Raw genomic sequence first — 12,484 nt, forward strand, 5'->3', positions numbered from 1 at the left:
CCCAGAAATTACACCTCCGACGCCGAGGAACTCGACCAGTTACTGGGGAAAGGCATCAAGTAGAGAATCCTATCGCAACAAGACTAAATCGGGTCCAAGACAAGAAGGTTAGTTGAGTATCTACCGTATAACCGTCATCGAAGTCCGGGTGAAAAACTAGCGTATATCAGAAAATACTGAAAATTGACCGGTGTTAAACATCCATGGTACATCTCTCCATGTGATAGTTCGGAGTTACAATGATTAATGAATCATCGTCATTACCATTGTAATCAGGAGTGGGTGCGAATGATTGGTCTTCCACCGAATCGGGTCCGAAAAAATATGTGCTGGAAACACTATTGTTTCCGCTAATCCACCAGTGAGATTAAGAATGGATTTGCCGAGGATAATTAACGGTCGATATGACTAATATGACGTATAGATGTAGTGTGGATCTGGATCTAAGGCGACAAATACGATTGAATTAGTTAATTATGTAGGTTTCACTTGAAATTGATTCAGGAGGTTATTCAGGAACTTTGGAGCAACGGCTTGATCTGCCAGCAGAACAAGGCTAGGTGGTATAGACCTCCAAGTGTGTGAATGGTTCCGGAGTTCGAGAGACCGCAGCAATCTATAGAAAACTGTGATTACATCAAGTGATTTGGAACAATAGGATAAGCGATCTATAAGAAATAAAAAATATGGCCCGGGGCTTTTGACCATGTTTGGGCACTAGAATAATTAAATAGTGTATTCAATCGATCATATCTAGGAAAAATGTTTGTATTTGGTATGTGTGGTTGTGCTGGGGTCCTGGCCTTAAAGTAGCTTTTTGATTTAGCATACTGTCTCTACTACGGGATCAAGTTTTGAGGTTTTGATATTTCACAGTAAGAGGTTTCTAGTGCGAAAACGACTAGTTGTCAGGGAGGAACCTATCTGTGTATGTGTCAGTGTTCACCGTTGAATATCCTATCCTGTTAAATCATTGATATTGTAATAAAATAATACTACTTTGGTTCGTACCTGAAAAGACGCAAATGGGTGCAACTTGTCAGACGAGCTTATCGGCAAAATTTGGGCGATCAATTCTGGCAAGTAGTCTGACAATACCATCATAAAACGATACTCAGATACTCACTGAGCCCTTGATATATATGTATAGCACAGTCACGATATTTATCAAACACCTTAAAAGCCTGGTTTGGCAGTTCAGTGGTGTAACTAAGCCATGGAACATCGGTAGTTGGCGTTGTTCCTGTATATATCCGGCGAAATACAAGATCTCATATAAACCAGCTTCTGAATCAAATATATCTTTACTTTCATTTCCATATAGCAGAATGCCATACTTGCTTCCACCTGAATACCTCGAGTATTTGGATTACTTACCGGACTTGCAAAAGTGTGCCAATGTTTTCATATCGTTCACTCCGCTATTTTCATATGGTACAACATGCTACGGGATCTACACTAAAAAAACATCACTGGGATTTTCGATTGATATATGTGCAACCATGTTAATGTCTCTGATCTTGAGAATATTATACTATACAATAACTCCGTATGAGATCTCGCTATTGAGACAGCTGATTGTAATGGTTTTCATACAAAGTTTGTTGTTAAAAATCTCTCTCAGCTATAGACCCAAAAACTATAAGCCGGACTTTTTAGAACCGCTTCCATCATTCAGATATGAATTGAACTCGTCCTTGCCAAGACGTCTACTGGAATCATTATACCCTACTTATCACGAAACATACGAGTCTAATGGGATAATCGAGCTGATAGGTAGAATTGCATTCGACTACTATATCTATGCGAAGATTTACTTGGTTACGATTTTTCGATACGCCCTCAACTTCTTTGATGTACACTATAAAAGGCCAATGCTATTTTGGCAATGGAATGATGAGGGTGATTATTGGAAATACATATTAAAGTTTGCATCATTTTTCGGGGTGCTAACTGCCTTATTTCACCACAATGAAACATACGGTTCATTCATTGGTATATTGGGGTTGTTCATTGAAGCATTATTACCATTGCCACAAATATTGATGTTGAATAGATTGAAATCGATTCGAAATTTTAAGATCATGTTATTGTTAAGTTGGCTTGGGGGTGATTTAACAAAAATTAGTTATTTAGTACTTGGTACTGACAATATTTCAATTATTTTTATCTTGGCGGCCCTCTTTCAAATGGGTTTAGATATTATCATTGCTTTTCAATATTTGCATTTTAGAAATTACGAACAAAGCATTTTACCCATGGCACACTGAAGTTTGTGCCAAATTGTGCCATAGTTATACAATCAACTGTACTATAAATCCCCTAACATCACCTAAGAGAATATAGAATCACTAACTCATGCATCCACAAACACATACACACTTACTCATATACTTATATAGATTTAAGCATACTAGTTGCAATTAACCTGTTATTAAAAAATCTACATGATAGCCTACGCAGCGTTAAATCATACTCATTATATTAATTCCTAAAGTTAATAATTAATAATTAATCTGCTATTTATAACTATTTAAACATAAATATATTCAACATTTTCTTTGGCCTCATTAATTAAATCTAGAGCATCTTTGCCGACTAGACCATGCTTTACTTTAATATGTCTAGATAATGCATCACCTCTTGAAAATGTCTTCAGTTTCCCATTACCTGCTCCGCCATTTAATCTACCCTCACAAATCACGCATCTGAAAATCTTCTTCTTTGTAGCATGAATCGTTTCTTGATGTCTTATTAAATCGTATGGCCTTGAAAATTGTTTATTACAAGGTTGGCCAGTCGATGGGTTGATCAAATCACATTGATGGTTCGGATTATTAGCGGATATCTCAGCAGCAGTCTTATGTATATCATGTTTATTATCATGGTGTTCTGATGGAGATGATGGATCGGTGTATGGTTCAGCTGTGCTATCATTAGACGAATCGCCTGATGCTTCATTATACAGCTCGCTGTATGGCTCGACTGAAGATTCAACTGAATTCTGTAACGGCCTGTCGTCGTCCAATTGCTCTATTATATGCTCAGACGAAGGTTCCATATTAACATCGTCAATCATCATATCGTCATCATCATGTTCTGGTATGCTATTCACGCCAAAGTCATCAATGTAACCGCCCATTATGTCAGTTTTTGGTGTGGATGCATTGGTATTATTCCCAAAATACTCATTATGTGTATGGTTGGTCGAGTCATCAAAATCATCATAAAAGTAGTTGTCGTCATCATCATCGGAAAGCTCTTCTTCGACATCTTCGTCAAAGCCATCCATAAAATTGTTTTCATAGTCGCCCATAGATATACCATTAGCGGCTCCTTCGGCCTGGTTTGGAATGAATAATGAGTCAGAGTACAAATAATCTTCGTTTAAAAAGTTTTTGTTGGTGATAAGTTGCGAAGGCTGGATATCAGGGTTGTATAAGAACTGGTCCTCGTCCTTAAGTGGTTTCTGATGAGGCATGGTTTCGTCATCCAACGTGGTGATCCTTCTCCTGCGAGTGAGATCCTGTGGCTGGATGAACGAATGCATCTGTTGCTGTGTGCTCAACGAGTCCGGATTTCCATAGTCTGTAAATGGATTCACGTCGTTTCCTCCCCCGTACCACTCGTCGTTGTATGCTTGTGGAACCATGGTGTAATCTTCTCCGCCTGTACCGACGCCCGTTCCATTTCCAGTTCCAGCCCCATTATTAGCAGTGCTGTTCAATCTGTTGTATTGATCGATGAACGTATCGGGTATATTAAGCAAACTCGACAAGTTATTGCCGCTACCATTCATATTGCCATACATCTGGCTTCCTGCAATGCTATTTCCATTATTTCCGGCGTTGGAAACTGTTCTTTTAAGATACGGCTTTGGCGAGTCGCTCCGGCCTCCCTGGCCTTGTATTGGGCTCTCGGGCACCTCATATAATTCGTCGTCCATAATATCGCTGATGGTTTTCTTCATCCGTGGTATTATCAACGATGTCATCTTCTTTTCTTGTGTGTTTTCCAAATTACTCTTGATTCTGTAGAATAAATCCAAATATCAACTGTTTATAATCAGAAGGGATTTGTTCTGGTTTTAAGTGTGCGATGCGAATTACGAATAATCGCCTTATGTAACAACCACACTAATTACCTTACTAAAGTGTTAGTAAACACGTAAATTTTATAATTATATGATACAACTATGCGGTAGTTGTATATTTATATGTGTAAGTTTGATAACCTGTGGTAATTTCGGTGTGTCAGTCTATTAATAATACCAAATATTGTGGGTATTACGTGTACCAGTCGTAAGTGTTATCGATTGTCCTAATAACAAACAGAAGAAAAATATGCTCGTTTGGTCGTCTGTGACAGTGTGAATGATCTATATATGAGAAATTTAACTCCTATTTCCGATATTTGTCATCAATACGATCATCGATGCGGATTGCTTTTTACTGATGCTGCTCCGTAAAGGGCCATGTCGGAGCCTGTGTTAACTATGCGAAGGTAATGTGATATTTCTTCTCGAAACTTCTACGCGGACTGACTGCGGACAATTTCCGGATTAGGCTAATCAGCGAGAGTTATATTGTGGGTGGTTGGATGTGATGAGGAATCGTGGTGTTTGGGTGTGAAATTGGGAACTGTGATGAGACAGATACGATAAATGGTGATGAGGCCGGAGCATCGGGAATGAGATAGTGGAGACGTGTCAAATATGGAAAGGGATATAGACTGACTAAGGACACGAATCATGAGAGAAATTAGGAGCTACATGAGACTATAAAAATAGAAATAGTGAGCTAAAGGAGGAAAGCGAGGCGAGGGTTTGTTATGCAAATGAATGTTCGGTGAAAGCGATGGAATAGTCGGATATAGTCGGAGTATAACAGAAACTCCGAGTTTAGATAAACTGGCTTGGCCAAATTGGATACATTGTGAGTCTATATCTAATGGCCTAGGAAATACAGGTATTGTGGTGATGGTAGAGATGGATGGTATTAGTAGATTTAATGGCATACGGTACAGACTAAGAAGAACGCGATTCGCAGCACACTTATCCAACATTACCGGTTCCCACTGCTGACAAGGCTATTCTAGTTCTAGATTAGGCTACTATTACTTAGGCTGGTGTGGCACAGATCTTATTCTTTGAGCTTTAAGAGGATATTTAGACCAAGGTATAATCCATTACATGAAAACGGTTGCAGCAAGTAGGACGAAGACATGTTGTCTCACGTGAACGGATTTACCGGGCGAAACCAAAAATACGCATAAATATCATTCTAACCTCACTGGATCGTATTAAGCTCCGGAACTATGCTTGATTCACTGCCTAGAACCACTCATTCCGTAGGAAATAGAGTCAGAAAGTCTCGGACAAGAATACCCACGTCGTGTTCGACATGTCGAGCGAAAAAAATCAAATGTGATAAGACCCGGCCCTCATGCAGCAACTGCCTTTTAAAAGATGGCGAAACATGTAAGTACGAAGTACAACCATGGCCCAAAGATACGCCCAACGCTGAAGCGGCAATAGAAAGATTACAAGATGAGATAGTGGGATTAAATGATAAAATAAAATCTTTGGAATCAAAGGTAGAATTACAGAAACGTGAGTTGGACAATGCAAGTCTTGCATCAACGGATACCTCACCAACGTCGATGTTCGATAACAATGAAAGTATAATAACTAAACAACAGGAGCGTAGAGGAACTCTTGATTTAAGCAATTTTTCACACCGGTTTTGCATAAAGAACTTGAAGGTGCTCTATTTTGGTCCCACATCCCATATGTTTCTACTCTTGAATGATAGCTACTCAGTAGAAGTGTTTTCTGATTATCTTAAAGAACAGAGCCAAAAGTTCAGACTCAAATCAACTTCACTAGAAATACAGAACGATGCGGCTTTTAGCCAAAACGGTCCTACGTTAGTTGATTGCACTAAAGTTGATACTTGTCCTGATGAACAATTGCAACTTCCATCGCTTCCATCGCTTCGAATTGTTAACGGTTTGATTCAACGGTTCTTCAAATTTTGTTATATATTTGCGCCTATCATTGATGAAAGAATATTCATGAATGAGGTTGGCCAAATATTTAAAAGTAAAGATATAATAAGTCACGATGATCTCTGTTATAGAGGCTCAACGATTGCCATACTCTTAATCATGTTACGATTTGCATATTTAACTATTCCGTTGAAAAAAAATTCAAATAGCTATTTGAGCGGGCCCGATAGTGATTTTTTACGATTATTAGAAAGTACAAACGCAAATATACCCTCTTCCTATGTGGAGTATGCTCAACATCTTATATTGCGATCCAGGGGATACGAAAAGATTGACTTTAGAAAAATACAAGCTGTCTTGTTTCTTAAGGCTTATAGAATGCATTGTCCTGAGGATGAAGATAGGACGTCAGGATCGAATATTCTTGTGGCAATTGCTGCACAAATGGCTAGGTTTCATGGTTTGCATAAGGATCCTAGTGATCTAACTGTCCTTACTATTGACAATAGTGATATTCACTTATGGAGAAAGACTTGGGCGTCTCTCTTATACGTTGATGCTATGCAGGCATTCGAGTTCGGAATGCCGTTGTTAGTACAAGATGATGGTAATGGGACTAAAGAACCTTTCAGAGACCTCTTGAGTAACGAATTTTGGTCATCAAATGAAACAATAGCTAGTTCTTTCAATATTAAATGTATAGCAACACGCTTATTGAGGAGAACGGTGAAAATTCTTAACCAGGGAAACGATTTTGCAATGATATCCGAAGTGGAAGAATTGTTATCAGAATTTGATGACTTGTTGAACAAAAGAATACGTCCGTTTGAAATTTTATACAATTCGAGAGGTCTGGTTACTGAAATGATTGAAGCGGCGTACGAAATTATGCTTCGTTTGATGATTATACATAACATGTTCACTCTACAATATTTGCTATATTTATCATCCACTGGACAAACCAAGGAAAAATATTTGCACCTTGTTGTTGAAAACATTTTCATTATTCTTGGTGTTTCAATCCAATTTGCAAAAGACCCTTCTAGTGTAGTTGGTCCTGAATTGGAAACCTTGATTGCTCCTCAAATCTGGAATCCAGTGAAAACAGTTATGTGCGTAGTTGGTGGACTTTTGAATAGGGCTATGAAGGGTGAATTGTCATTAATAAAAGCAGCCGAAAAATTAAAGTCTTCTATAGCTACAGCATTTTGGGCTAATATAATGCACGAAAACAATGAAGAATGTCTTAAGAATTTTCTTCGAGTAATTGAACAGTTCTACGGAACAGCAGTTCAGCTTTCAGTGAAATATTTCCATTGTTTTCTCCTCTGTTTCACAGCAAAACTTGTTTTGGATTATTTTAAAAACAAATATCCAGAAATGATGCAAAATAATTACTCGATTGATAAGAACACTGATAAGGTACTAGGAAATACAATGCTGATTGATGAATTCTGGAATAGCACTGATTTTGTCCTTGATTGTACATTTGAAGAATTTTTGGCTCATCTTAATTACAATGTGGATCCTTTTATCAATGATATTAACTAAAGCATGACAAAAAAATATTAAAATTATATCCTAAAAGATAAATTGTAAATATTTTATAAAGTACTTTGATATCACCCTAAAATCTTAATGTGTAAGAGAATTTTCTTTGCTATGGCTAATTTAAAGCTCGCTTCATTAATTAAAAGTTGTCTAGTATAATTTTTTTCATTCAAACTAAATAATTTGCTATAAACATCTTTTTTAAACATACTTATCAAGCCATTCAAGCATATATTGCGGATTTTTTGCGAGAAAGTTGTACCCCTGAAATCTTTCATTGGTTCCTTCGATCCAATAAAGCTCCTTTTCTTTGGACAGCAATTTATCGTAGATCTCTTGCACATCCGCAACATCAGTACGGAAGTCATCATGCACTTGGAACACCTTAGTAGGGACTGTTACACCCTTTGCATATGGTTTGGGGGTAAACTCGTCGAGAAAAAACCCGTTAACAGAGCGGAATTTTTCGTTAAAATAATCAGTCGCTTCCTTAACCTTCAAATTCATACCTTCTGCAGCCTTTTCAATAAAACACCTCAAGGAAATTGGTTGAAGAGCAAGCATACATTTAATATCCTTGAAGTATTCGGGATGTTTATCCATAGCGATAATAGTAGAGTTGCAGCCCAAACAAACACTAAGTAATCCTTTTTGCATATCTTTAGTGTCAGGTCTTGAATTAACATATTTCAAAGATCCGATTACATCACGGTATTCACGAAGGCCAATGGCACAATTACCACCATTTGCTTGGCCGCTAAAACCATGATTTCTTAAGTCATATGCCAATACATTGTAGCCAGCATCATGAAGTGCTTTATATTGAGGAAGAAAGTTGACCTCAAAACCACCAAAACCCCCAAGCCCTTCTAAATGACCTGCATACCCATAACGATTTCCAGGCATAAAATGATTACAAATGATTATTTTGTTGGAATTTGCAGGAATAAACCAACCTTCAAGAGGAATTCCATCGTCAGAGGGGAAATATACGTCTTCGTACGCTAAACCTACCTCATCTGGACGTCTAAACACAGGAGTTCTTGTACCTGTGCTAAAGAATTGTACCAAATAGTTCACCTTTTCTTTATCAGATTCATTCCATGTAGCAGACATGTTTATTTATTGGTTGTTATTTGTTGAATTCTGAATTATCTTCTTGTTTGATAGATTGTCAGCTACTTATATAAGAATGCAACCCGGATTTAGTGCCAACTCCGAGAGCTTATCTTTACGGAATTAACTATATCTCCTGGAAGTGAGCTTTGCCGGAATTAACGATATCTCCTAAGGGCAGTGAGATTTGGCCATTTCTATCCGTCAAAAGTATGAATAAACGACTATATTCAAATCGAATAGAAATGATAGTTGAAATGAATGATAGTTTTTTTTATTCAGAATGTTTTGAGGAGAGATTCTAGGATGTACTTTTTGTCAACATTGAATTCTTCAACAAGGCTTAAGGTTTGACAGGGTATACTTTCAACAGCTTACCACTTCAAATTAATTATCGATTGAAGATATTATAGTCTATATCTCGAACCTGATAATATTAAGAATAGATAATTTGCAATTCTTCTTTCTTCTGATACAAGCTGTATGATTTTCACTGTATACCATCTCAGTCAGTTTAGTCATTCAAGCTAACGAATCAAGGTTTTGGGAAATCAGAGGTTCTGGGTATTTAATCTAAAGTACTTCTCTTCATCATGTTAATATTAATTATGAAATTAGCCAAATTATGAACCGTAAACGTAAATAAATATAATATACTCTATAAAGTGATCTAGAAGTGGCTTTCTTAGTTCTGGCTATGTTATTTGATAAGTCTTTTAGAATTCCTTATCATTATCACTCGTTACCTACGAATTCATGTTGTGATTATCCAGAATTCAAGTATTTGTAGATATCTCATAATGCTAATACTCGGATCTTCTCCAGGTGCCTTAATAAATAATCTTATAGAGATCGATACCCGGACCATTACTTGGTACCCTCGTTGCTTACCTTCTCAATTCCTTTCTTTGCCAACTCTGGATCAAGATAGTAGTAGTCCCCCACCATGTTACAATCGTCATCAAGTTCAAACACCATCGGAACCCCGGTCGGAACATTAATCTTCGAGATATCAGCATCGCTCACACCCTTGAAATACTTGATCACACTCCTTACTATACTTCCATGTGTTACCACAAGCACAGTCTTGTTGTCACCAATCAAGCTTCCCTGCACAATTTCTTTCTGCAAATATGGAATCACCCTCTCCATCACCAACTTCAACGACTCGCCTCGGGGAAGATCTGAAATGTCAACGTTGTCCACCTCGTATCTCTCATCGATACAATCATCCTTAGATTGCGTTTCGACAGGCGGTGGTGTCCCATTATAGTCCCTTCTTATGTACTGGTACTTTTCTGCACCCAATTCACAATACACCTCGTTCTTATCTCTTCCTTGAAATGCCCCGTAATGTCTTTCGTTCAACCTCCATGTCTTCACAACATCGCACCACAACCGTCCCAATTCTTCAAGTATAATGTCTCCGGTCTGTATGGATCTTGTCAATTTTGACGTATAAGTTATCGTCGGCTTGAGATTATACTTTTGAATCAAATGGCCAGCAAATCGTGCTTCATCCCGGCCCTTTTCACTTAATGGTATATCGATCCACCCACAGAACTTATTTTCATGATTCCATTCTGACTCTCCATGACGTAGTATTATTAATTTATGAATAGCCATTCCGTATGTCTTTAATTGGCCAAATCGGTTCCGTTTCTTGCAATCATTTATCGTAATGAACAATACGATGTCAAGATACTGAAAAATCGAGTACTATGACACAAAACCGAAAAGATCCACGAGCGTTCTGGTTGCATTTTTGCAGAATGTAACATCGATAATGTAACCACCCTACTTATCAGTAAATTTTGCACTCATATATATTGGGGATGTCCCATGGGTTCCGGTAGGATGCTAAGATGATAGCTGGTAGTTTTTGAAGGTATATTTCTAACAAAAGTTCCTAAAAAAAGACAATTTCGGTTACCGTACACTAAAGAAGCGACAAATAAGAAATTTCGCAATGATCACTACAAAAACCGATACACACATTAAAATCAAAGTTGTTCATTCGCCAGGTATGCCACCATCTAAGATTAGAGACATAGAATATACGTGGGAGGAGGTTAAAGAGATCATTAGGGATAATAAACTTGAAAAATTTGCCCGGTCTTTGCACCAAACGGAGAACTACCATAATTTCAAAGCGCAGCTCCAGAAGAACCATACTACAATTTTCAAGCATTTGTTGAGCAACGAGTTGAAATGGTACGAACCGAAGGACAACGGGGGCATGAGTTGGGATGAGGTTGTTCAAAATAGGATTCCTGACAACCAGATTGTTATCAATCCTGCAAGCTATAAGTTATTTACCAACCCAGATGACTTGAAGATTGTGCCCAACCACTTTCCGTATTATTTTGAGGATGATGTGACACATATGTGTGTGTGGACGAAGTTGCGGATTGAGCCGGACGAAACATCTCCCATCGGTGACATTTCGCCTGCCACAAGAGAAATCATTGAAAAATACGTCTGTAAGACGTTTGTGGACGGGATGGGCATCGACCGCGAGAACATAGTGTGGTTCAAGAATTGGGAGGCGTTGCAGTCGGTGAAGACGATCTCGCATCTCCATGTGCTCGTGAAAGGCATGACTGAGGCCCAATTAGAGCTGGTATTGTATAAGCCAGGTGAGGTGTTGACCCCGAGCGATATGAAATGAATTGCCACCATAACACCCCTGAACAAGAGATGCTGTAATAGAATATCCCTAAATAGAATGCATAAATAGAATACCAATATACCTGCTACATAGAACAAGTCGATGTCGTACCCAATACCACCAAATTAAAAAAAATTACGGCGTACAACAGTACCCACCTTAGAACAGATACAAGCCCTATTTTCAACCCCTTAATCCGTATTCCCCCTTTCCATTCCATCTACACCTTCTTCCATCTCACTCCTCTATCCTACATCCTACAATGGTTCTCATAACATAAACCCATATATTGATCGTACAAAAACTAACCCCCGAAACCGTACAAGGTTCTACCTTGTCTCTTCAAAGCGTAAACAACATCCAATGAAGTAACAGTCTTTCTCTTGGCGTGTTCTGTGTATGTGACTGCATCTCTGATGACATTTTCCAAAAATGTCTTTAAAACTCCTCTGACTTCTTCGTAAATTAACCCAGAAATACGCTTAACACCACCTCTTCTGGCCAATCTTCTGATAGCTGGCTTGGTAATACCTTGAATGTTATCTCTTAAGATCTTTCTGTGACGCTTAGCACCACCTTTTCCTAAACCTTTTCCACCTTTTCCTCTACCGGACATTTTATTATATTATATTATTAGTATGAAGATATATTAATTAAATATATTAATATATATAATAATTTTCTATTAATTTTAAAAGTGCGGCCTTATATATATATAAGGGATGATAAAAATATTCCACCATATATTGAGATTTGCTCATTACATATTCTACACTAAACAAAGACAATATCTCACCTATTTCCTCGCACCCATATCGTGTCTTTTCCGCTCGCAATAATACTGGAGTAAGTTAGGCGTGGATCCAGTACCAGTACCGGCAGATCGTGACGTTTGCGCGGTCGCGAACCTCCTAATCGAGGTGCTGTGAATTACCGGGTGGTGTTGCAATTCTCAGCACAGAAACGATGAGCTTTCGCACTGTTTGTTTGTTTACGTTGGGGAGAAGACACTGCGAAAAGACAAGACGTGCGATAATGTGCGACCGAAAAGCCATAGAAAAGCACAAAAAAATCGATCGCGCCGAGGTAAACAAACGTTCGAGTCCCTTAATGCACTAAAAGTGTGGTTATTGATGG

General features: G+C 38.1%; 7 protein-coding genes across 7 annotated transcripts; 3 read left to right on the plus strand and 4 right to left on the minus strand.

The window, feature by feature from the left end:
* Positions 1-1,328: 1,328 nt before the first annotated feature.
* AC631_01236 (uncharacterized protein) lies at positions 1,329-2,270 on the plus strand (the record flags this gene model as incomplete). Its single annotated transcript, XM_015610066.1, has 1 exon — positions 1,329-2,270. The coding sequence occupies one exon, from the start codon at positions 1,329-1,331 to the stop codon at positions 2,268-2,270; it is 942 nt and encodes a 313-aa protein (XP_015469083.1).
* A 263-nt stretch (positions 2,271-2,533) lies between these two features.
* On the minus strand, positions 2,534-3,994 carry RPN4 (stress-regulated transcription factor; the record flags this gene model as incomplete). Its single annotated transcript, XM_015610067.1, has 1 exon — positions 2,534-3,994. One exon carries the CDS (start codon positions 3,992-3,994, stop codon positions 2,534-2,536), a length of 1,461 nt encoding a protein of 486 aa, XP_015469084.1.
* Positions 3,995-5,316: 1,322 nt separating this feature from the next.
* On the plus strand, positions 5,317-7,560 carry AC631_01238 (uncharacterized protein; the record flags this gene model as incomplete). Its single annotated transcript, XM_015610068.1, has 1 exon — positions 5,317-7,560. The coding sequence occupies one exon, from the start codon at positions 5,317-5,319 to the stop codon at positions 7,558-7,560; it is 2,244 nt and encodes a 747-aa protein (XP_015469085.1).
* Positions 7,561-7,761: 201 nt separating this feature from the next.
* On the minus strand, positions 7,762-8,676 carry AC631_01239 (alpha/beta hydrolase family protein; the record flags this gene model as incomplete). Its single annotated transcript, XM_015610069.1, has 1 exon — positions 7,762-8,676. The coding sequence occupies one exon, from the start codon at positions 8,674-8,676 to the stop codon at positions 7,762-7,764; it is 915 nt and encodes a 304-aa protein (XP_015469086.1).
* Positions 8,677-9,543: 867 nt separating this feature from the next.
* On the minus strand, positions 9,544-10,302 carry GPM2 (Gpm2p; the record flags this gene model as incomplete). Its single annotated transcript, XM_015610070.1, has 1 exon — positions 9,544-10,302. One exon carries the CDS (start codon positions 10,300-10,302, stop codon positions 9,544-9,546), a length of 759 nt encoding a protein of 252 aa, XP_015469087.1.
* Positions 10,303-10,645: 343 nt separating this feature from the next.
* On the plus strand, positions 10,646-11,347 carry GIG1 (Gig1p; the record flags this gene model as incomplete). The annotated part of the gene is made up of 1 exon (XM_015610071.1): positions 10,646-11,347. One exon carries the CDS (start codon positions 10,646-10,648, stop codon positions 11,345-11,347), a length of 702 nt encoding a protein of 233 aa, XP_015469088.1.
* A 304-nt stretch (positions 11,348-11,651) lies between these two features.
* HHF1 (histone) lies at positions 11,652-11,963 on the minus strand (the record flags this gene model as incomplete). Its single annotated transcript, XM_015610072.1, has 1 exon — positions 11,652-11,963. One exon carries the CDS (start codon positions 11,961-11,963, stop codon positions 11,652-11,654), a length of 312 nt encoding a protein of 103 aa, XP_015469089.1.
* Positions 11,964-12,484: the final 521 nt, after the last annotated feature.

Source organism: Debaryomyces fabryi, assembly GCF_001447935.2.
Source record: "Debaryomyces fabryi strain CBS 789 chromosome Unknown contig00016, whole genome shotgun sequence".
Lineage (NCBI taxonomy): Eukaryota > Fungi > Ascomycota > Pichiomycetes > Serinales > Debaryomycetaceae > Debaryomyces > Debaryomyces fabryi.